This window comes from Solea solea, chromosome 4 (assembly GCF_958295425.1).
Source record: "Solea solea chromosome 4, fSolSol10.1, whole genome shotgun sequence".
Taxonomy (NCBI): Eukaryota; Metazoa; Chordata; class Actinopteri; order Pleuronectiformes; family Soleidae; genus Solea; species Solea solea.
In genome coordinates this window covers 25,014,256-25,037,373 of record NC_081137.1, presented here as the reverse complement: position 1 = coordinate 25,037,373, position 23,118 = coordinate 25,014,256, and the positions used below count along the sequence as shown (strand labels likewise).

The following is a 23,118-nucleotide window of genomic DNA, read 5'->3' as shown; positions in this document are numbered from 1 at the left end:
ATTGTCGACAGCTCTCGCCACGATATCAAGATATGCTGCTGAAAGATGTGCCGATGCCAGAGAGCCTGACAGACCAAGTCACTGTTGTAAATCATCCAAAATCCAACTGCTTTTACCCCAGACTGCACGGTTAGTGGGGCCTCGAGCAGCCGTATGGCTTTATTTGCACATAACTGTGTGTGAAGGGTTGCTGTGATCAGCTGTGTTGAAGTGAAGATGGAGCTTTGACAGAAGAAATACAGCAGATCTCCTCACTGACTGTTAGCTTGTTGAAGATGAAGATGATGAAGTCGTTCTTCTACAGTGACTCAGATTGAACAAAATGAAACAGCTTGATTCAATTTCTTTATGTTGACAGTAGCAGCAGATGAATGTGTGTGTGTGTGTGTGTGTGTTGTTGAGTGTTATGCACTCAACCCTCCTGTGTTCTCCTTGTTCAGTCAGCTCTGCTTCCCCCGCCCCACCCCCCTCTGCTGCTTGAGTAATGGCCTGCGTCGACTTGTTGTACCATGAGAGGTGGTGCTGCACGGGTCGCCCCGTCCTCCTGTTTCCATGCGTGTCCTCTCAACCGACTCGGCAATCCCAGCTGATATCTCTATCGACCGTGATTTAGCTGATATAAATGCAGTCTCCCTGCCTCCCTCTGCACATCGCTCCCCTGTAATCTCCCTCCCTCCCTCTCTCTCTGATTGTGGTATTTAGGTCCGTGTCTTCAGCCTCCAGTCCCTCCCCTCTTTGTCTCTCTTTCTGAAAACACACTCATCATCTCAGGTGTCAATATATTCAAATTCATCTTAATATATATATATACATTATATATATATATATGTACATATACATATGCATATACATAACATATATCTGTGTGTGTGTGTGTGTGTGAGAGAGAGCATGTCAGGCTGAGAGATTATGGAATATTAAAAGTGAGCTTGGAAAAAGCTCCAGTCTTTATATTTTCAAAATGGATTTCCTACCATAGCCTGTATTCTCCCGCCCACACACACACACTAATGCATTAAGCTGCATTATATTATTGTGACAGCTGTTTGTGTTAGTGTCATTCATGTCCATTGTAGCTCCTGCAGCTGATGTTGGGAGACAGCTTACCTAAATCAGGCTCCTCCCCCTCTGCAGTATGTTTCCTGCGAGCCGTCATGTGTTTATTCACACAACACATTTTCTTGCCTCGCTGTTTCCCTGTGTGCTCGCGCTGTTCTCGCCTGTTTTCTCTTTCGCTGTCTCTTCCTGTCTCTCCCTCCCTCCTGCTATCGCTCAAACACCCTCCCTCCCTCCCTCCCTCCCTCCCTCATTTGCTCAGATTCTTTTTATCAGACGTGCGCACACACGCATTCACATGCACACAGACGCACACAGACGCACACGGAGGCTCACGCTGTGCCTCGCTGGATCACAGTCTTTTTAGAGGAGCTCTTTATCTTGCGTTATTTGACCACACCTCCATGCCAAGGTTATTTTTCCTCGGATCCTGGCTGTCCTGGAATTCCAGCCGTCCTGGATTCATAATGAGACAACGGTCCTTTTGACTGGCGTAGTCTTTGCTGCAGCAGCTCAAGGCAACGTCCGAGCTGAGCCTGAGAGTCCGCTGTCCTCCTCCTCCAGAGGCAGACAGATGCAGCTGTCACGGTAACCGTCGTCAGTCTGAGGCAGAACAGCAGATCTGGACAAGAGGATACAGGAGAGGATGGGGGGGGGGGAAAGGAGCAGCAGTGAGGGCGATGCAGCAGTCGTCTCTACTGCATGACACTGAGCAGGTGGAGCGCAGGAGGACGATCATACGTTCATTACAAAGAGAAAGATCTCTGCCACAGGATCTGTGGTGACAGAGTGAATGTGGAGCTGCTGAGAATTTATTTATTTATTTTGTGGATTTTCTCCTTTACTGCGCTGTTGCAGATACTGCTCCCTCTCTCTCTCCCTCTCTCTCCCTCTCGCTCCCTCTCTCTTGCTCCCTCTCTCTCGCTCCCTCTCCCCTCCTCTCTCTCCCTCTCTCTTGCTCCCTCTCCTCTCCTCTCCTCTCCTCTCTCTTCCTCTCGTCTCTTTCTCTCTGGCACAGAGGAACAAAAGCACAGCTTCCTGCCTCAGCCGTTCAGTGCTGCGCGTGTATGTTGATATCCTGATGAAATGCTGTGCGGTGTCTTCTGCTGTGGTGGACGGACACTCTTCTTCTTCTTAGTGGACACACTCCGCTGTCCTCCAGCTCTACCTGTGGGCGATGGAGACTCTTGTCTTCATGTCTAACTGTCATGATCAAGCAGAATCCCAGGCATCTCTTCTCTCTGGATACACTCGGCTCACTTTGTGAACAATGCTCGTGGTTTTGATTCAGTGCAGGAGACATTTTGTCTTGACACAATGTTAGCTACAAATACTTCAGTTGGATGCTCTTGAATTTCATGACTGGATTTTAACTTTGCTGAAATACATTTTTTCGAGCGATTTTTGGCACAAATTGAAAGGATATTTCTGCTCCGCCTTCTGACTCCCTAACCAAACCTGAGGGATTATGAGGGACATGGGCCCAGATTACCACTGAGATGCCCTGTCATCTGAAAGTTAGACTACCAGAGGCTACAGCTTGGCCAGGTGGTCTGTCCTGGTCCCACACAGATCTAATACACATGAGTAGACTGGTTGCAGCTGCCCCGATGCTCGCACAGCGGAGGACATGGTCACACTTTAGCCTTGGCATGGGCCTAAGTTACTGTTCAAGACTCGTCTTCTGGTTTACTTTGCTTACTCTCCTCCCCATCCAGACTGGAACAGCACGTGTTTCTTCTAGTCTCAGCACCACACACCATGTCCACCATTTCCATAATAAGCATGGCACGGCTCCTATCGCCATCAACAGGATGCCTTTTCTTACCAGGGGGGGCCATGGTAAGACGTTTCCCTCCAACAGGCTCCACTCGCTGTTTGCTGCTTCACTAATGCATCACTTTGTGTCGAGGGTTGAGGATGATTCGATTTAGATTTGAGCATGTGAGGATTTTTGTTTTGTTCCGGCCCTTTTGTGACATATGGTGCTATAATGGATCATTTACCACCCATGGATGTGCTGCAGCATCTGGGCATCATTTGTCCTCTTCATCAGTCCATCACTATCACGGGTGCTGGCCTTATTTTCTCGGCCTCAGAAGACTGTTCATTACACTGCAAATGAATCAATTCTCAGAGAGTTTTCTTTGTGTTAAAGCTGCGTTATATCCCATAATAGCTCTTTGTATGGGAGCCAGATTTGATTCAAAGGTGATTTCTCCTGTATACTGCGATTAGTGGCACATAACAACAGGCATTAGGTGATTATATTATAGTATGAGTGAAATAGATGAGCTTCATTTCATGGCTGCAGGATTTAGTGAAAGTACATCTTGAGTACGATCTATGGAGCAGAGCGATGTCCTGAGAATGTGCGTGGTGTTCAGTGGAGGAAGATAAAGTATTGACCTATCCTCAACAATCTCCTCCAAATTGGCTGTGCTGCTTAAATTGGCTCCTTCAAAGCACTGACATGAGAGTCATCACCTCATATATTGCAATTTGAAATTTCTTTCCTAAGACTCACTTTTATGTCCTATTAAAAAGAGGCCCAATGGATTTCTAGTGTCTTTTTCATGACAGCAGTTTTTCTGTTGCAAAGTGATGAATTACAGCCGTGCTATTAAAGCCAAATCATTCCAAACCAGGCTTTTACAGGCACGCCAGAGCCTGTGATCAAACACGCCATAAAAAACACATCCCAGCAGACACTGATACTTTTCCAATAACCTCCATTGTCTATTTAGTTCTTTAGGCAGTTCTGCTTGCTTGCTTCAGAGCGACGCATCTTATTCTTTATTATTATTGCTATTATTATTATCATAAATATCATTGTTATAATTATTATCACCAATATTATTATTGTCATTATTATCAATATTATTATTATTGTTATTCTGTCAGATACTGGTCAAGACTGATTGGCTTCATGTCAACTATAGTATTATGGTATTTACTGTATGACATGCATTAATCTAGCATTGTGTGTTTGTGTCAAGGCTCCAGTCAAAGACTTGTAGAGGTCCCTGGGCTAAGGCTATTTATAGGCCACCTACCCTGCTGCAGTGCCTCACTCCTCATCTTAAACACAGGTTCTATTGCATGTTTTGTGTGAGTGTGGTGGTTCCAGTGGGCAGCGAGTCCTCACACAGACTTCTGATGTTTGACTTGAACAAAATGATTGAAATACGTCCATGAAGAGTGGCCCAGGGAATATACGGCACTGATTAAGACCTGAGTACAGCCATGGGTTGGTGCTTTAGAAAGAATAATACATCTTTATTATATTCACCATCATGATTAGTTGACACGGTGCTTTTTCAAATTCTGATTGAAGTCTATTTTCACAACATGCAACAAAAGAACTCTGTATTTCATCATGTTTAGACATCGGTGCTCATTTATTTGACACTTTGATGGAAACATAGCTACAGCAAAACATACATCAACATAATTACTTCAACATTCTACATTGATGCATTAACGTTATTTATTTTCCTACACTCTGTTTAATCTGCTTCAACTGGAGCCAATGAAGGTGTTTAGTTAATATTGTTCTATAAAATGGTCAAATGGTGACATTTTGATATCTAAATTCCAAGTGGAGTCACATCATATAATTATGTATATATGAAGACATTTCATATTCTGACCCTGCAGAGTCACAAAGTTTGGTTTTGTCTCAGTATTTTTTTGTGTAACCAGTTTTTTATGACTACTGTGAGTGAGTGTGCTCTCATCAGTACCAAAGACCTCGTCTCCTCTCAAGTAAAATGTAAGACTGCACTGACGCTGACCCCTCATCATCCTCCCGATGCACTCAGTGAAATCTGCTGCACTTGGTCCTCCAGGGTCTCCATGTTGGTGCTCAAAGAGCAGCTAATGCTTTCACAGAGATGAGTGGAGAAAAGGCTTCAGTGAGTTTCCTTCAGTCATATAAACTTCAAGCATTAGGTATTAAAGACTCAATTTAACAAATATAAACAAAAATCAGTGCTGGTTTTGTGTGACACTGTCGTCACATCAGGTTTGGTTTTCTGCAACAGGAGAAGCAGAAGGGGAAAGCAAAGAGACAGGGGCATCAGAAGGTCAATCAGAGAGAGCTATCACATATTACATTACCCTCAGGATGATTGTGAAGCCGACACACAATCACTTACTGTAGAACGTCTCACAGACACAACACACCACCACAATCCTCTCTCACTGCATTCATGTGTTCTCCTTATTCTATAAGTGAAACTCTTCTACTGTGTCACCATCATCAACACCACAGGAAGTGACAGGAACACAAACTACTGCACACGTTAGTGACAGGAACACAAACTACTGCACACGTTAGTGACAGGAACACAAACTACTGCACGCGTTAGTGACAGGAACACAAACTACTGCACGCGTTAGTGACAGGAACACAAACTACTGCACACGTTAGTGACAGGAACACAAACTACTGCACGCGTTAGTGACAGGAACACAAACTACTGCACACGTTAGTGACAGGAACACAAACTACTGCACACGTTAGTGACAGTAACACAAACTACTGCACACGTTAGTGACAGGAACACAAACTGCTGCACACATTAGTGACAGGAACACAAACTACTGCACGCGTTAGTGACAGGAACACAAACTACTGCACACATTAGTGACAGGAACACAAACTACTGCACACGTTAGTGACAGGAACACAAACTACTGCACGCGTTAGTGACAGGAACACAAACTACTGCACACGTTAGTGACAGGAACACAAACTACTGCACACGTTAGTGACAGGAACACAAACTACTGCACGCATTAGTGACAGGAACACAAACTACTGCACACGTTAGTGACAGGAACACAAACTACTGCACACGTTAGCGACAGGAACACAAACTACTGCACACGTTAGTGACAGGAACACAAACTACTGCACGCATTAGTGACAGGAACACAAACTACTGCACACGTTAGTGACAGGAACACAAACTACTGCACACGTTAGTGACAGGAACACAAACTACTGCACGCGTTAGTGACAGGAACACAAACTACTGCACACGTTAGTGACAGGAACACAAACTACTGCACGCGTTAGTGACAGGAACACAAACTACTGCACACGTTAGTGACAGGAACACAAACTACTGCACACGTTAGTGACAGGAACACAAACTACTGCACACGTTAGTGACAGGAACACAAACTACTGCACGCGTTAGTGACAGGAACACAAACTACTGCACGCATTAGTGACAGGAACACAAACTACTGCACACGTTAGTGACAGGAACACAAACTACTGCACACGTTAGTGACAGGAACACAAACTACTGCACGCGTTAGTGACAGGAACACAAACTACTGCACGCATTAGTGACAGGAACACAAACTACTGCACGCGTTAGTGACAGGAACACAAACTACTGCACACGTTAGTGACAGGAACACAAACTACTGCACGCGTTAGTGACAGGAACACAAACTACTGCACACGTTAGTGACAGGAACACAAACTACTGCACGCGTTAGTGACAGGAACACAAACTACTGCACACGTTAGTGACAGGAACACAAACTACTGCACGCGTTAGTGACAGGAACACAAACTACTGCACACGTTAGTGACAGGAACACAAACTACTGCACGCGTTAGTGACAGGAACACAAACTACTGCACGCGTTAGTGACAGGAACACAAACTACTGCACGCGTTAGTGACAGGAACACAAACTACTGCACACATTAGTGACAGGAACACAAACTACTGCACGCGTTAGTGACAGGAACACAAACTACTGCACGCGTTAGTGACAGGAACACAAACTACTGCACACGTTAGTGACAGGAACACAAACTACTGCACGCGTTAGTGACAGGAACACAAACTACTGCACGCGTTAGTGACAGGAACACAAACTACTGCACACGTTAGTGACAGGAACACAAACTACTGCACGCGTTAGTGACAGGAACACAAACTACTGCACACGTTAGTGACAGGAACACAAACTACTGCACGCGTTAGTGACAGGAACACAAACTACTGCACACGTTAGTGACAGGAACACAAACTACTGCACGCGTTAGTGACAGAAGCATCTGCAGTATTTAAAATTGTACCTCAAATTGAATTGATGTGACTGATTTGGTTCCAAAGTAGTGATGTGTTGTTTGTGAACGATTCGTTCAAAATGAACTAATCTTTTTTATGACTCGGGAGTAATGAGTCGTCTCAGTCAGTGAGTGATTCGTTCATTTTCATGCAGTACCTTCCTTCGCCACATGGCAGGCAGCTGCATCAGCTCAGTCAGCAGGACAGGAAACACAAATGATTAGTTCACGACTCACTCAACCGTGCGTCCGTCCTCAGGTGCTCGTTCATTTGTCACGTGACAGCCAGGCTGTGTGACGAGCAGTTAGCACAACAGTTTGTTCATACGGATCTTTCTCTCGGTCATTTGTCACGTGACAGCTACCTCGTCACCATTGTGCTGTTAAACAACAATGGCAGGGAGGATACAGGACATAAGTCACTTTATTGTGGAGTGTATTTGCTTTCCTATGTTTTCATATGGTTTGAATTGCTTGTGGCATTTGTCAGCTGAAGCAAACCATGTTGCCTTCAGTGTTAAGTGTTTGAGAACCGCGGTCTTTTTTACAACGCCCACAAGAGGGCTACAGCGCCACCCACTGTAAAAATGAACGAAATGACTCAAAGAAAGATTTGTTCAATTCACTGTGAGAGTAAAAGATGCGAGTCAGTAAAAAGAATGGAACTTCCCAACACTATTCCAAAGTGTTGAGTTTATTATAACTTTGAAGTGAAAACATCAGGATTGACATATTAACACTTGAAGACTTTTGTCATGTTGTCCCAGGACAAGTTTGCAGCTCATTTAGAAAAGTTTATTGTGAAAATCTTCATCCACACACACACTGTAAACTGTGGTTTAAATGGTGAGTAATTCCCCATTTCACTGTGTATTTATAAGGTCATAGCTGACACCAGTTGTCATTTGTGTGATTCATGATTATTTTGCAGCCTCTTAAAAGTCATAATAAGTAATATCATGAAGGATAATTCTCCGGACTCTCTGCAGCCAGCTCAGGACGATGTGTTAGAAACTTTTCTCATCTAAACTGAGTGATGCTCATTTTCACCATGAGTCTCTGCATATTTGCAAGTCCTATGAGCAGCTGGCTGAAAGCACAAATGAAGGACAGGGTGTTTGAGTGGGAAGCATGCATCTTGGCACAGACAAGCCATACTGTGGGTTTTTTCCATTAAGACTTGACAACCAATCAATCACTCTGGGAGCTTCACTGACACGTATTGTGTTGCCTGTAAAAAGCTGATGAATGTATAATTTCACTCAATGATAGCAACAGAAAGTAGTAAATATTTGGAGTGAATATCCTTTCACTGCATCTCTATAGTATTCATTAATTATTGTGTTGAGATGCCTGTGCACAGTAGACTTACTGACATAATAGCCATGTGCTACATACACATTTTCTTTAGTTGAGAATCTCCATGGGAGGTCTGTTATTCAAGCACAGATGCACTGATCAGCCACGAGAGAGGAGACCATCGTCACAGTTTACAGTAACAATCTTAACAAACCTGTTTATCAACCACTCACAGAACAAGTGCAACGACATGCTTTAAAGTTACAGGAGGGACAGCTGTCTCCAGACACTTTCCATGTTTCCCTGAAAGTGCGTTACTATTTCATATTTCATAATGAATATTACAGTGGAGCACATTAAGTCAGTATTACGCGTTCCTTTTTCCTGAGTATGCAAAGACCCTCTGAGGTTGGCATGACGTAAACCTGCTCAGCAGACGTGGGTGGATGGAGTTCTGCAGGGATGTCCGTTTTTACGCTGCTGCATGAGCTGAAAAACATTTCCTGTTCCTGTTTCTGTGAAATATCCTATACTGTTAAATCTGTTACTGTGTCCATGTGTACAACAATGTGAAGATGGTTTTTAAATGAGCATTCACAGATTTACTGCAGTGAATTTGAATTCCGTGTTCGTGTGAAACTGTGTGTCAGAATATGTTGATTTACCTCCGTGTACGCTCACATGGAAGAGACATATATACTGTACATACACTATACATCCTGAAGGGTTTGTAGTGCAATCTAATGCAGTGTTTTAGGCCCTCAACAGAACCAACGTGTAACATGTAATGGGATTAGATTTTGGAGCTTTTTACAAAAGAGACACAAGATGGCAGCCTCTAATGCCTCAAATATAAACTGTGTAAAAAGCTTATTCTAAGGCTAGAAGCACTAAGAATCTTAGTATTAGCTGATAAACTTCACCTTTACATCCAATTAAAGCATTTAAATCGAAAATATTTTGCTTTTAATGAGTTGAGTAAAATCTGCAGGTTCAACATCAACAGACTCAAAACCAGATGCTGTTTGTCCTGTAATCATTTGAAATTTGAAAGCTGATGTTCTCATGAAATGTTTCTTCTTTGTCTTTCACTAAAAGAATGGAGTAGAAAACAAAAGTGTGACCAGACCAGATGCTGAGAATCTTAATGTCATCAAAGACATTAAGATTATCTCAGTAAGAAAATGCCTTTTTAATTAAACTCAAAGTCAGTGCAAAGTGTTTTCAGCTTTCTGCACAAAGTGTTCGCTGATAAGAAAACATCCAAGCAGCATTTGCTTCCTGTCAATATTGTGTGAGTACCCATTTTACCAAGCACACAAGTACTCCAGTCTTGAAATTGAGGCTACAATTTAGTTTCAAGTGCTTCTCTTAAGAGGTTTGAGCAATGAAAGTATCAGTGGGAACAACAAGTGTCTGCTCTCAGGTGTTAAAACGTCCCAGAATATCATGTGTGTGCTGTACTTTCAAACATAATTGTCAGTATTTCTCTTCTAAAGTGCAGTCAACGTGACCAACATGAGAAATGCTGGGTTTAAACTGACTTTACTTTCATTATTATTGAATGTAAATGTGAGTGTGAGCTGTGAATCATGAAGAGGTGTCTGATTAAACAGCTCATCATCGTTTTTTTAGCACCAATCTGCGCAGATTTTCTTTGGTAACTCGGCTTGTAAATTATAAATCAACACCAATAAGCCTCGTTCATCTCAAGGAGACGGAAGATTGTTGAGTGCAAATGAAGAAAGTTCCAGAGTCAGAGTTTGTGAGAGATGCTGTACGAAACACACAGAACACAATTATGTCTTCATGAAGTCTGGGAACCATAATAATGATAAAATAAAGCTAGATATTTATATGACTGTAGATGTTTGACACAGAGTGTTAATCTATGTTAATGGTTTCCTTTGTTATTTCACTAAATCTTGTGACGTCATCACATTATGAACCCATGCCCCACCCCCCTCATCCTGTTGTCCTGATGTGTGAGAACATGAACTTGATTGACTGTGAGTGAACAGAGCCCTCAAAGATCTCAGAAACTAAAGGTGACAAATGGCATTAGAAGAGTCATGGACTGTTTTTCTTTGTCTGTCTGCAGCTGGGACGACGTATATCTTTGGCAAAGGGGGCGCTCTCATCACGTTCACCTGGGCCCCTAACGAGCGGCCGAGCACCCGAGCCGACCGCCTCGCCGTGGGCTTCAGCACTCAGCAGAAGGACGCCATTTTGGTGCGAGTGGAAAGCACCCATGGACTTGGAGATTATCTTCAGCTGCACATAGTAAGAGTTTGGGACTTATTTTAAATATAGAACTTATTGTGAGGGAGCAATGTCATCCATAAACACCTGAAGAAGGAAAAATCATTGGTTTCTTGTAGGAGAATATTTACATTAGTTTCCAAACATTTGACCATATATAGTCAATAAATGTGACAATGTTTATTATAATATGTTTCCCGTCATCGACAGCAGACACACACACACACACACACACACCTGCATTCTTTCACACTGAACTATTTCATGGATAACTGGGATTACCTTGAAAATGAGATGCTTCTTCTCAAGAGGATAAAATAATCATATTTAATGAGTTCAAATGAGTCTGTGAATGTGAAGAACTTTAAGTACCTAAACTAAATCTTAGATGATGTGAAGGTGAGGACAAAGGTTTCCACTCAGCGTGAGAAGCAACAAGAAATTAAAACCAAAAAAGAAGAAGTAGAACTCAATAATCTCACACCTCCTGATGTGAAGAGTCTGCAGCAGAAAAGTGGAAAGAGAATAAAAACCAAAAACTAGCATTGCTCTCATTTTGATTTGTGTTTCTAATCTGATTGTGTGACAGTTTTAAAATGATGACCTTAAGAAGGAGCTACAGTAGAGTGAGAGGACTAAATGAAGTGAATGCCTCTGTTGTTCTTCAACAGGAGGGAAATCAGGCTTTTCAGTGTGCAGCTACAAGACAGAGAAACAGCAGCTTATTATCATACACTTACTACATATAACCACATAAACATTTAACATTCATGTGAACTTTTATTCATTTTCTTTTCACAATTCCAATCAAATATTTCTGCTTTAACTGAAAAGTTGTTTAGTTTCCATGGAGCCTGTTGTGATGATATTTCCTCCAGACACTTGAGCTCATTGTGTTTGTGTTTGGACTCAAATACAAAACATGTTTTCCAGAAGCATCTGATTCAAACTGTAAAAGTGTTAAAGTGTTAAAGTGACCTTGTCCACTGTGCTCACTCTGACGCTGCACAGAGGAATCACTAGTTCATCTGCTTCTTGTTTTAGACAGAATGACACAATAGCTGCCACATTATATCAATGAAAGATCATTTATTTATCTCTAAATTCATTTTCACATTTTACTGCATTGGGTTTTTTGATGAGAAAGATTTAAAAAAACCAGGTGAAGACAGAGAGATGCCGTGCAGTGATCAACACCAGCCACAAGGGACAGTGACATATGAACTTAATGTGCTATATACAGTATGTGCTTGTCTTCAGTGTCTTAGAACAGAAGAAACGTCTTGTAATATTCCTTAAAAACTACCACACAGGGTCAGAAGTCTTTCACGGCACTCTTAATTAAATGTTCTTCTATTAAAGCATTTAAAGTAAGACATTAGCCAACGACTGATCATTTAGTTTATTTAAAAGATTTAGTTTTCACTGTGAAAATGCTTCATTAAAGCAGCAGCAGCTAATAAACGTGGTGACTTATCTGAAGACACGAGAGCATACACAAGGTTTAAAGAGCAATTATCCTGTAACTAAAGAAACAAACCAATGCTCCGGATTTTAATGACTGACTAAAAACAACAGATTGAGCAGAATGGTTAGAAAGGCTGAAGAAACAAAGCTGCAGAGGAGAAGTTTTGACTGACATAAAATGATCTTCATAAGGTCTTCATAAATATTCACACTGAACTCACACGGTTCATACTTTGCTTCTCTCTCTTTTCAATTTATGACAAATGTGATTATGATGAACATAAGATTAAATTAATTTTAACTGGATATTTAGAGAATATGAGATGAATGTGATGAGAATGCGGGAGACTGTCAATCCCAGTGGGATTAGGAATAATAGGTGATGCAATAGTAGAAGATGAAGCTTCCAGCTGCCTCTGCTGAGTCTGAGAGCTCAAACACACAAGAATGAATTCAGGAGATACGTTTGCTTTTCATCCAGGAGCTGGCGTTCTGGGAGCCCTCAGGATGATGTCACAGCCTCACCTCTGCATTTGTATCATTCTTCTTCTTCTTCTTCTTCTTCTTCTTGTGTTTGGAGATTGTTATGCTCTTGGTCCACGTCTTCTCTGTTTGGCAGTGGTGCCAACATCACTTCCATGGTCCTTTGTCCCTCATCAGCAGTAATCTGTGCTTTTAAAAACAATCCGTCCTCTCTTAAATGATTTAAGCTGCTGCTGCTGCTGAGATGGTGCTCTAAAAGCAGAGACTGGTCCTCGTGAGCATCGTACACAAACATGTGAGCCTTAAGTAACCAAAGTGAACTTGAAGGACCGATGATTAGTTTACTAAAACTTATTACACTAGTGATGCTTTGCCAGCTGTCAAAAGTTGCTCTGGGCTGTTTCGAAGCTCAAACACTGAGTTAGCAGAAAAGAAAACGCCTGGCACCAGAGATGTTATTCTTTGTCCAAAGGACATCGACTTCATTTGACCTGAGGCCACACTAGCTTGTAGTTTTTTAATTAATACTCATAATCTTGCTGCTGGGGAAGTGTAATTAAAATATGGATAAGTGTGTAGAATTGCTTGTGCAGGATAAGCTGCTGTTCAGACCTGGTTTTACCATCAGAGCCCACAGCATGTGAAACACCAGTGTGAACGGCTCCATGAGTCCTGAAAACACTCTGATCACACATCAAACATCTGATCACTGAAACCAGACCTCAGGATTGTTTCACTAATCTTATCATCACCATATTATTTACTGTCACACACACACACACACACACACGCGCTGACAGCAGCAAACATCTGTTTCTTTGTGATGACGTCAGTGTGTATTTTATCATGTGTGGTCACAGCAGACTCATCCAGGGTGTGATGGGATCACAGGTCTGAACGGAGAGGAACAAGGAGACGTTCAAACGTCCACTGAACAAGGATTAGTGACATCTAGTGGTGAAACTGCAGACTGCAGCAAACGCTTGCACGTTCCATTCTCTGTCTTACATTGAACAACCTTCACATATCAGAATTCTTCTGTGGTTCTTCACTTGCGTGATGAGCTTCCATGTTCCAGCCAAACACCTCAGCACGGAGACGTCCAGGCTGCTCAACTCTGAGTCTGTCCAAGACTTTCCGTCACTTCCCACAGTTTGTGACGTAGACTGAGAGCTTTGTCTTTTGCCTCAGCGACAGTGAACCAGTGATCTGCCCGTCAATCTCTCGCTCTGCTCTCCCTTCACTTGTGAACAAGACCCCCAGATACTTAAATCCTCCACTCGGGGAAGTGACTACCCATCAACCTGAAGTGGGCAATCCATCTTTTTCTGGCCATGGCCTCAGAGTACGGATCCTCATCCCAAACACTTCACTCACGCAAATCGCCCCAGAGCAGGTCGCTGTTCAGTGAAGCCAGAGGTGATTCACAGAAACCTGACACCCTCCAGAAAACCTGTCAATAAGACTTAGAAACAGGACAAAGGGCAGGGTTAGTCCTTGGCTCAGTCCAACTCTCACTCACTTACTGTTGGTAATCTGAGAGCTCGCAGATCCATGAGCTGTGCACCCTTTACTCCCAGAGAACTCCTCCCAGGTGTTTGTAAGTGTTCATGACTTCTTCTGAAGTGACTTCCTGCTGACCCTGCGCTTAGTCACAGCTCTATCATACTGTGTACAGTAGACCTGAAAATGATTTATTCAATGGGACATTTAAGGTCTTAAAACTTTGTCAGAACATTTTCTAAATTCAAAAGGTTTCTAGAATGATTTTTACAAAGCTCTGAGATCACAAATCATATTTTCTTCCTACGTATTTGAATTTCTTGACTTTGACTCATTGCAACATGAGAAAGAAAAGTCATATTCTCTAAATGACATTTCTAAAGAATAAAAAAAAAAGCTAGACATATAACATAATAATTGTGTTAATTAATATCATTAATTTTGAGTCAGCAGCACCAACTGTTTGCAGGATTTAATTCCATGTTCTCCCTCTGTCCTCTCTGGTGTGAAGGTGTGATGTAATTCATCCAGCTGTGTCTGAATAACAATATGCAAACTCTTGGTCCTTGATGGTGAAACTTCACAGCATGATGATCTTTTTTCATTATCATTCTGTGATGGTAATGAAGTTCTCACCATTTAGACAATGGGCTTTTTAAAATGTGATGTTACGTTACAATAACCTCTGAATAATCATTTGACTTCCCTTTAAATAAGATTTCACACTGACGAAATGTGTTGGAATGCACAAGCGCCGCGAATAGATGAAGACAAAGTGCAAAAGTGCAAAAGTGCAGCTTTCATTTTCCAAACATGTTAATTAGTCACATTCACACCAATGTCTCAATGTAACCAGACATGAACCAGATTTACCCTGAAAATATAAGCTTCTATACATTCATGTTACAAATGGCCAATACATGTGTAATAATCACAACATGAGTGTATTTGTACTAACTTTGTTCATGTGTTCATTACAGTTACAATTACTCATGCTCTCATTCTCTGCTCTAACCACACTGACACGGACCACACCTCTGTCAAGACTGATCCACATCAGGAAACCTGGAGCTGACATTAGTACAACGTCTTTATTCTAGAACTTATACAGCTGTGTTTGTTTTGCTCCACCAGGATCAAGGAAAAATCATTGTCATCTTCAATGTGGGGACAGATGACATCACCATCGACGAGCCTGCTGTCATAGTGAATGACGGCAAGTACCACGTCGTACGCTTCACGCGCAGCGGGGGCAACGCCACTCTCCAGGTGGATAACCATCCAGTCATTGAGCGATATCCACCAGGTAAGACTGACGACACTATCATTGCATCTTACAGCGTGGAGCAGCTGCTCAGTGATCATCGGCCATCCTCATGAAATCATCACACACACACACACCATAATAATCTCGTGATTATGTTTGTTGGGGCGACGGTGGATCAGTGGTAGAGTGAGTTGTCGTTCTACTGGAAGGTTGCGAGTTTGATTCCCGGCTCTGATGATTGGGAATGAAAGACGTGCTGCACATATATGCACTGTATGAAAATGTGAGTGAATTAGTGTGAACGTGTGAACGACAGAACTGTGCTGTAAAAGCATCTTTGAGTGCTGTAAAAAAACTGACTGTGAAGCTGTGAAGAGCATCCATGTTATCAGCCATGATGTCTTTTTATTATCATTATTAACAATAATAATAATAATAATAATAATGATAATGCATTTTATTTATGTCGCATTTTACATTTGAATAAAACAAATCTAGTGCTACATGGTAAGTGCTACCAGCGACCCTCCGGTTACAAGCCAAGTTCCCTTTCCACTTGGCCACGGGCTGCCCTCTCGTGTATATGTATAAGTATATGCATATGTCGCCTGAGGAAGCCCTGATGTGATTCAAGTATCAGCCTAATATTTCATTTGTTGAATAACCAGAGTAAATAAACTGTTTTTTCATTTCATTTTAATGTCATATATTATCAGTTAACTATGTAATAATATAGTTATGTAAAACACTGCAGATAGACACTGTATCATCATTTTGGGATGGATGGATGATGGATGCCATACTGAATGTTGATTAGTTCTGCATAAACACAAGGGCAAACAGACATATCATATTATATTATATTAGAACCAATCAGATACATGAAAACATCTACATATTTAAGCACAGAGTTTACTCCAAGTGTCTGTGCTTAAACCTTTTCTCAACCAATCAGCAGCAGCAGCAGCAGCAGCAGCAGCATCAGCAGCAGCAGCTGGTAAAGCAGGATGAGCCTCCAGCTGCTGCTCAGAGCACACGAGAACATCCCACAGTGTTGAAACACACGAGTAAACAATCACGGTTTCTTTCTTTGCATTAAATGAAATGAGCCGTAACGTTTGATGTTTGCATCAGTTAAGAATACAAGTGAACGTTCAGCTTTGATCCTAAACTATATTAAAGCCAGTCACTCTGTCATGTCCTGTCACATCCTTGTCATCATTCATATGACATACGTGTTTATAGATGAGCGTTTTATAACCAGTGTATGAGCCGTTTGATAGAAGACATTCTGAGTATGTCACGGATGGTCCACACACACTGATAATCCATGCTGTTTGCACTCTGCTTGCTTCTGTGTTGTTCCACTCTGTTGATTCCACAACGTAGTTCCATGTATCTAAAAAACGAGTTATTGTGTTAAAACATCTGCTCTGTTGATTATTGGTTGGTTTGCTGTCACTACAGTTAAAGTTATATATTATAAAACTACACTGTGGAGAAAAAGTGTTGTGATGTGTTAATGCTAAAGTGCAGGATGTTTATGACGATGGTCTAAATGCAACAGTTGATGCTCTTCATCCTTTTCATTGCAATGCTGTGCTTTTGAATGAATTTGTATGTTTACCTGAATTAATAGTTTTTATACACTTCATAAAATCTACTGTCATTGGTATTTAGTGAATATTCTGCTTTGTTAAAATAGCTAAATAGCTCTAACTAGTGTAGCACATTATAAATAGCCTAAACATTACTCTAATTAGAGTTATTAATAATTATAGATAAAGCACAAGTTTCTTTTAACTCCTAGCTGGGTTAAAATGGATAACTTGTTAATAAACCTGTTAGTTTCATAACTCTGTTTCTAACCATGTGATCTTTCAGCTTGCCGACTTTAACCTTTAACTTGTCTCTCCAAATTCTTTGAAGGACACTATGATAATGAACGACTGGCTATTGCTAGACAAAGAATCCCATACAGACTTGGTCGGGTAGTTGACGAGTGGCTACTCGATAAAGGTAAAATTAACTGATTAATGAATTAACCCTTGAAATAACTAGCAAATAACCTTTCCCCCATGAGAGGTGCAGTGCCAGAGGACAAGGGTGACAATTAAGGATGAACTGAACCACGCCTCCAGGCCTCCAGGCCTCCATTTTAATTGGCACTTCCAAATTTTGACGAGCAAAACACATTTTTGAGTGGAATTAAGAGTCAAAGCAAAGGGGTTTAACAATCTCACCATTTACTCTTTGTCATCCTTGTGGAAACGCTGCACCTTAACTTTAAACTAATAACTAAAAGCACATAACCTTTGTCTAACCCTCTATCGTCCATCTTAACCTCTGTGTGTAAGTAGATGCTGTGTGTAATTATTCTATGATTAATGTTAGTCATAACTCTCCTATCCTAAAATGATGTTTACATTAACACCATTAACACCAACCATGTGAGTCCCTCTTAAATCAAAGGATTCTCCCTGTTCTTGTTCCCTGTAACTTTGTCACCTTGTGTTGTCTTCACTTTGTACGACAGCGACCGTCACAATCACAATTAAGTGCCTCCTCCTCCTCCTCCTCCTCCTCCTCTCATGTAGCACTATTTATCAGGAAGGTGCTGACAATAGTGTTGTCAGATATTGTTGTTCCTGTAAGCAGGTGAAACAATAGTCCAGGGGAACCCAAAGCAGAGCATATACATATATATATATATATATATATATATATATATGTACATATATATATATATAAAACTCTCTGTGTACATATATATATATATATATATATGTGTACACAGAGAGAGAGAGAGACATTATTGTAATGGCTGATGAAGTCAGTGGGGGAGGAGTTTTTGGCTTTTATAGTGGTTTAAATTTGCACAGCCTCTGTATCAGAGTACAGAAGACATCCATTTTAATAATGAGCCCGTGTCTATAAAAAGAAGTCATCAGAGTGTATGTAAAAATGTCTTCTGGAGTGAAGAGATTTAAAAATATCCTGTGAAAAAAACACGGTTTGCTGACTTAATTCCAAACGATCTGTCCAATCCCAGCTTTTAAATAGGCGTCTAAATATACTTTAAACCTCCTCCTGTGATTTTAACCTGCATGTTTTAAAGTCTAAATTCTAAAGTTGTCACTAATGAACATTGCCCCGCTAGAGTTAATATCTAAATGCAGTTTGAAGTTCATTGATGACTGCTAATATGCTAATCTAATTACTAAAGGCCACCTGGTTGGAGGCCCTGCAAACGTCCGTGTGTCTGCTGCACCACTTCTACCTTTGTCTTCCTCTCTGTCTCTAACTGTAGGGAGACAGTTGACCATCTTTAACAGCCAGGCAGCCATTAAAATTGGCGGTCACGACCGGGGTCGGCCCTTCCAGGGTCAGATCTCAGGGCTGTATTACAATGGTCTCCAGGTTCTCAAACTGGCAGCAGAAAATGATCCCAGCATACAGGTGGAGGGGAACCTGCGTCTGGTGGGGGACTCGCTCTCTGTGCTGCCCACCGACACCACGGCCGCCACCCCGCTGGCAGTGTCCGACATGTCCACCACCATCATGGAGACCACCACCACCATGGCCACCACCACCACCCGCAGGCAGCGCTCACCCAGCCTGAGGGAGAGCATCTCAAAGGTCTGTACAGAATATAGAATATAGAATAAAGAAGAGTCCGAACGCTTTATTACTTATTATTACAAGACATTTTCATTTGGGTTGATCTCAGGACTTTTGTCCTCAAATGATGAATAAAAAGCCAAAGTTGAGTTGAATGTTCAGAGATTCTGTCGATGAGTTAAACATTTTCTAACTACAATGCAAATGATTGCTGGATCTGAAATCTGTTAAATCCCTTAAATAATAATAAGTAGTAAGAGCACTGTTATGATATTGATGTTGTTCGGTGTTGAGTCAAAAATCTCCTTCATATTTGGACTCATTCATTTCAAGCCAAATGCAGCAGAGCTGCACAATTAGATGGATGTCATCAGCACTCAAAGAGAAATATAGAGTGCATTTTCATTACATTGCTCTTGTCCACTTTCCTTGAAATTGCCTTGTCTGTATTTCCAATTTAACCACGTAATCCATTAGTGGACCATCTATTCCCTGCTCTGCTCACGTATTCAGAGTCACTGTGCATCTAAAATCCAATCTAGACTTATTGAAGCCCTGCTGTTACATGTTATTTAAATAGATTAAATTTAAATAACAGAATTTCCATCCTTTCCGTGGTGCTATGACTTTGTTTATGAACACATGAGAGAAGAATGAAGAAGTTTTACATTTACTAGTGTCCCTCAGTCCGTCAGCAGCACATAACAAGAAGAATCACATTTTCTCTATTTTCCTTTCAGCCGCAGAACTCTGATGATATTTTAGTGGCGTCGGCCGAGTGTCCGAGTGACGACGAAGACCTGGAGGAGTGTGAACCGGGGACAGGTGGGTCAGCCGCGTTAGGCCACACCTTTTATTCCTTTTACACCAGAGTCGGTATTGTTGTTGATGTTTTTACAGTTTCACGTGTGCACAGCTGTTGTACGCGACACTCATTCATGTCAATTAGAACACAGTGAAATCAGCCTGTATATTTGCTGAGTCATGTCTGGAGCCCTGCAGTCGTTAAGAGGACGCGACACATGTGACTTATGGTGGACTCTGCCCTTATTAAGGGTGCATCAATTATTGATATGAACTTATCAGAATTGTTGATGGAGGAGAAATGAGCCAAACACACTGAAATACACGTATAAATGTCACATTGAGTATTTAATGATTACAACCATATTCACCATCATTCAGCTGCTGCCTTTCATGGCTCAACCTGTATGTTTGTGTCTGTGTTTGTGAGCACTTGAATGGTTCTGCATTATGATATTACACACACACACACACACACACACACACTGCAGTGAACTTTGTCTTAAAGAAACCAACACATGACGTTTGATGATAATGAATTCAATCCCTGATAATCCAGCTAATGTTAGATTAATATTCCATGTCATGAGCAGATTGTGGCTCTACTTCACTGTTCAGCCAACATTTTAGTGCTGTGTTGTTCTAATTTAGGATCCCCTACCTTTTCTGTTTCCTTTCTAGGAGGTGAATTAGTGTTGCCTATTATAACAGTGGATTCCCTTGAGCCCCCATCCATCGCCACCCGTTACCCAGTCATCCCTCCTCCCCCTACCCTCCTGTCCCCACTTGAAACCACCAAAGAGTCCCTGATACTCCCTCCTCATCCTTCCTGCCCCCCTGACCAGGAGGACTGTGGTGACCCTGTGGAGGTCTCGGCCTTTGGCTCTGGGGAAATGACAGAATCAGATGATGAGGACTTTTACAATAATAACTCCCCCATGGTCACTGACAGGACAGTCCTTCCTCCACCTCCTGCCGCTGGTGAGGGTGGAGGCCAGAAACCCCGTCCCCTACCACCTTATGTCCCCACCACCAATCCTGACCAGCTGCATATCCCCGCAGGCAAAATGAACACCCGTGACCAGGTGCTTCTTCCCCCTGCTCCTCCTTCCTCCCGAAACACACCAGGACTAACTTACCCTCCCAATTTTCCCCATGTGCCCACAGCCAACCCCACAGTCTCAGATGAAATGAGCCAGCCCGGTGCCGTGGAGGTGATCAGGGAGTCCAGTAGCACCACAGGGATGGTGGTTGGTATTGTAGCTGCTGCTGCTCTCTGCATTCTTATCCTCCTCTATGCCATGTACAAGTACCGCAATCGGGATGAGGGCTCCTACCAGACGGACCAGAGCCATGGTTTTACCAACGATTCCACTGTGGAGGGCAACGGTGCAGTAGTCAAAGACAAAGGCACAGCAACAGCGTCTGTGGCCAAGGCCGTCACAAAGGGGAAAAAGAACAAAGACAAAGAATACTACGTGTGAGAACGCAGAGGTCAGTGGTCTGCACTGACACCATGACGACGACGACCACAGACAGAGAGAGAGAGACAGAGAGACAGAGAGAGAGAGAGAGAGAGAGAGACAGAGAGAGAGAGAGAATGCTTTGCTTTTACTCCCCTGTTCTGTCAGGTTAACCATCAGTGACATTTCACAGTGATGAACTGTTGAGGATCAGTCAGAGATTCTTTATCAGTGTATACCTTTTTTTTATGTTTCTAACAAGCTGGAAGAAGCATTTCCATCTTGGCTTTGTATATAGCATGGATATGGTACTGTGGAGAAAAAGCTGACAACAGCAGACAAATTTGCCTAAATGTTTTCTTTGTACTTGTTTGTAATGCTCTGTCTCAACAGATCTCAATGTCCCCACTATGGTATATGAGGCAGAGCAGACCAATTATGGAATTTTTATGGTCGATGAGCAATTCAAACGACAGTCAAAGGGAAAGCCTTTATCTCTGCAGCACGCGTGTGATGCTGTGTGCTTTTAAAAACTGCCCACTCACATAAATGAAGCATGCTGAAAAATACAGCAATTTCAATCATTCAACGATATAGTATCATGGATCACAAGCGTTGTTCATGTCAGACATCAGTGTCATTGTGAACTCGTCAGTCTCCACAGGTGTTTCCCTGTAAACAGTGCTTGTATGTACATATGAAGGCGAGCGGATTGAAAAAAGCTCAGAAAATGCTCACGACATGAAGATCACATAAGCTCAAACTTCACAGGATGTTCCTGGGAACACAGAATCACACTGGAGGAAGATTTGTTTGGGATTGCTGTTTGGGAATGGAGGATGTTCCCACGTCAACAGTCTGACTCACTATTGATCGTTCCCTCCTTCAAAACCTCAAAAAGCACACGTGAAATGTAAACATATCTTTGAGACATAGATATTCCTTGTAAAACAGCCAAACATGTATTGTTTTTTTATTAGTTACTAAAAGACTATTCTATGAGATGACTAATTGAAGGTTTGTGAATTGTATTGATATTTCTCTGATATTTCGATGTATCTTGTTACCACTCTTCTTCAAATGTTCCATTTTACTTCAATCCAGAGAGAAAGCACACTTTCCTCTGATGGCTGCACTTCTATTTTGGTTTTGCATTATTTACAGTTCAGATTCTGCATTGACAACACGAGGACGGAACAAGCTGTTTTATTCTGTTGCCATGTGCATTTTATATGTGCTGAATCTGCTATTCAATGGATCCAATAATATAAAGCCATTTTCTATGTTGAGTTACTTATTCATGCTGTGATTTCCTGTTTTTTCTTTTTGTTTTGTTTTTATGAAAGTGCCATTCAACGTGAGCTGCTCAGTGCTCAGAAAATATACCATTCCTCACTCATTGCTATTGTATAGTGTTCATGTGACATGGATCTTAATATGTGTACAGATCGTGGAGATGAAATACACTTGATTATATACTTTGTACGCAATTTTCTTGTGTGTTGCTTTTTGTAAATTCCTCTTTTGCTGCAGACTGACCTGTGTCACAGTGAACTTCAGCCAACATGACTCAATGTTGTTGTGTAAATTAAGAAATACAATGTGAACACAGGTGACTGTTCCACAGCCACAAAACCTTATGCTTCTATTGATCGGTCCCCTGGTAATTAAGCATCTATTTGGATCCATTTACTCAATGTATTCATAATTACATTATTGCTAAGTGGATAAATCCTCATGTGTTACATGAGGAAACAGCATTTGGTATAAATTGCAGGTTATAGTATGTTT

The 23,118-nt window shown here is 41.7% G+C and overlaps 1 protein-coding gene across 8 annotated transcripts in view; it reads left to right on the top strand.

Moving 5' to 3' along the window:
* Positions 1–22,812, top strand: part of LOC131457901 (neurexin-2-like) — an 80,653-nt gene extending 57,841 nt beyond the window's left edge. For 4 of the 8 annotated variants that reach the window (XM_058626420.1, XM_058626419.1, XM_058626416.1 and 1 more), the window contains 6 exons: positions 10,559–10,740; positions 15,307–15,478; positions 17,369–17,458; positions 18,750–19,078; positions 19,801–19,885; positions 20,546–22,812. In XM_058626420.1, coding sequence (XP_058482403.1) covers positions 10,559–10,740; positions 15,307–15,478; positions 17,369–17,458; positions 18,750–19,078; positions 19,801–19,885; positions 20,546–21,348 — 1,661 coding nt within the window. In that variant the 3' untranslated portion in view covers positions 21,349–22,812. Of the gene's footprint in view, positions 1–1,326; positions 2,899–10,558; positions 10,741–15,306; positions 15,479–17,368; positions 17,459–18,749; positions 19,079–19,800; positions 19,886–20,545 lie in introns of those variants that run through there. The other 4 variants (XM_058626422.1, XM_058626421.1, XM_058626423.1 and 1 more) reach the window with 3 other exon arrangements.
* The last annotated feature ends 306 nt before the right edge of the window (positions 22,813–23,118 follow it).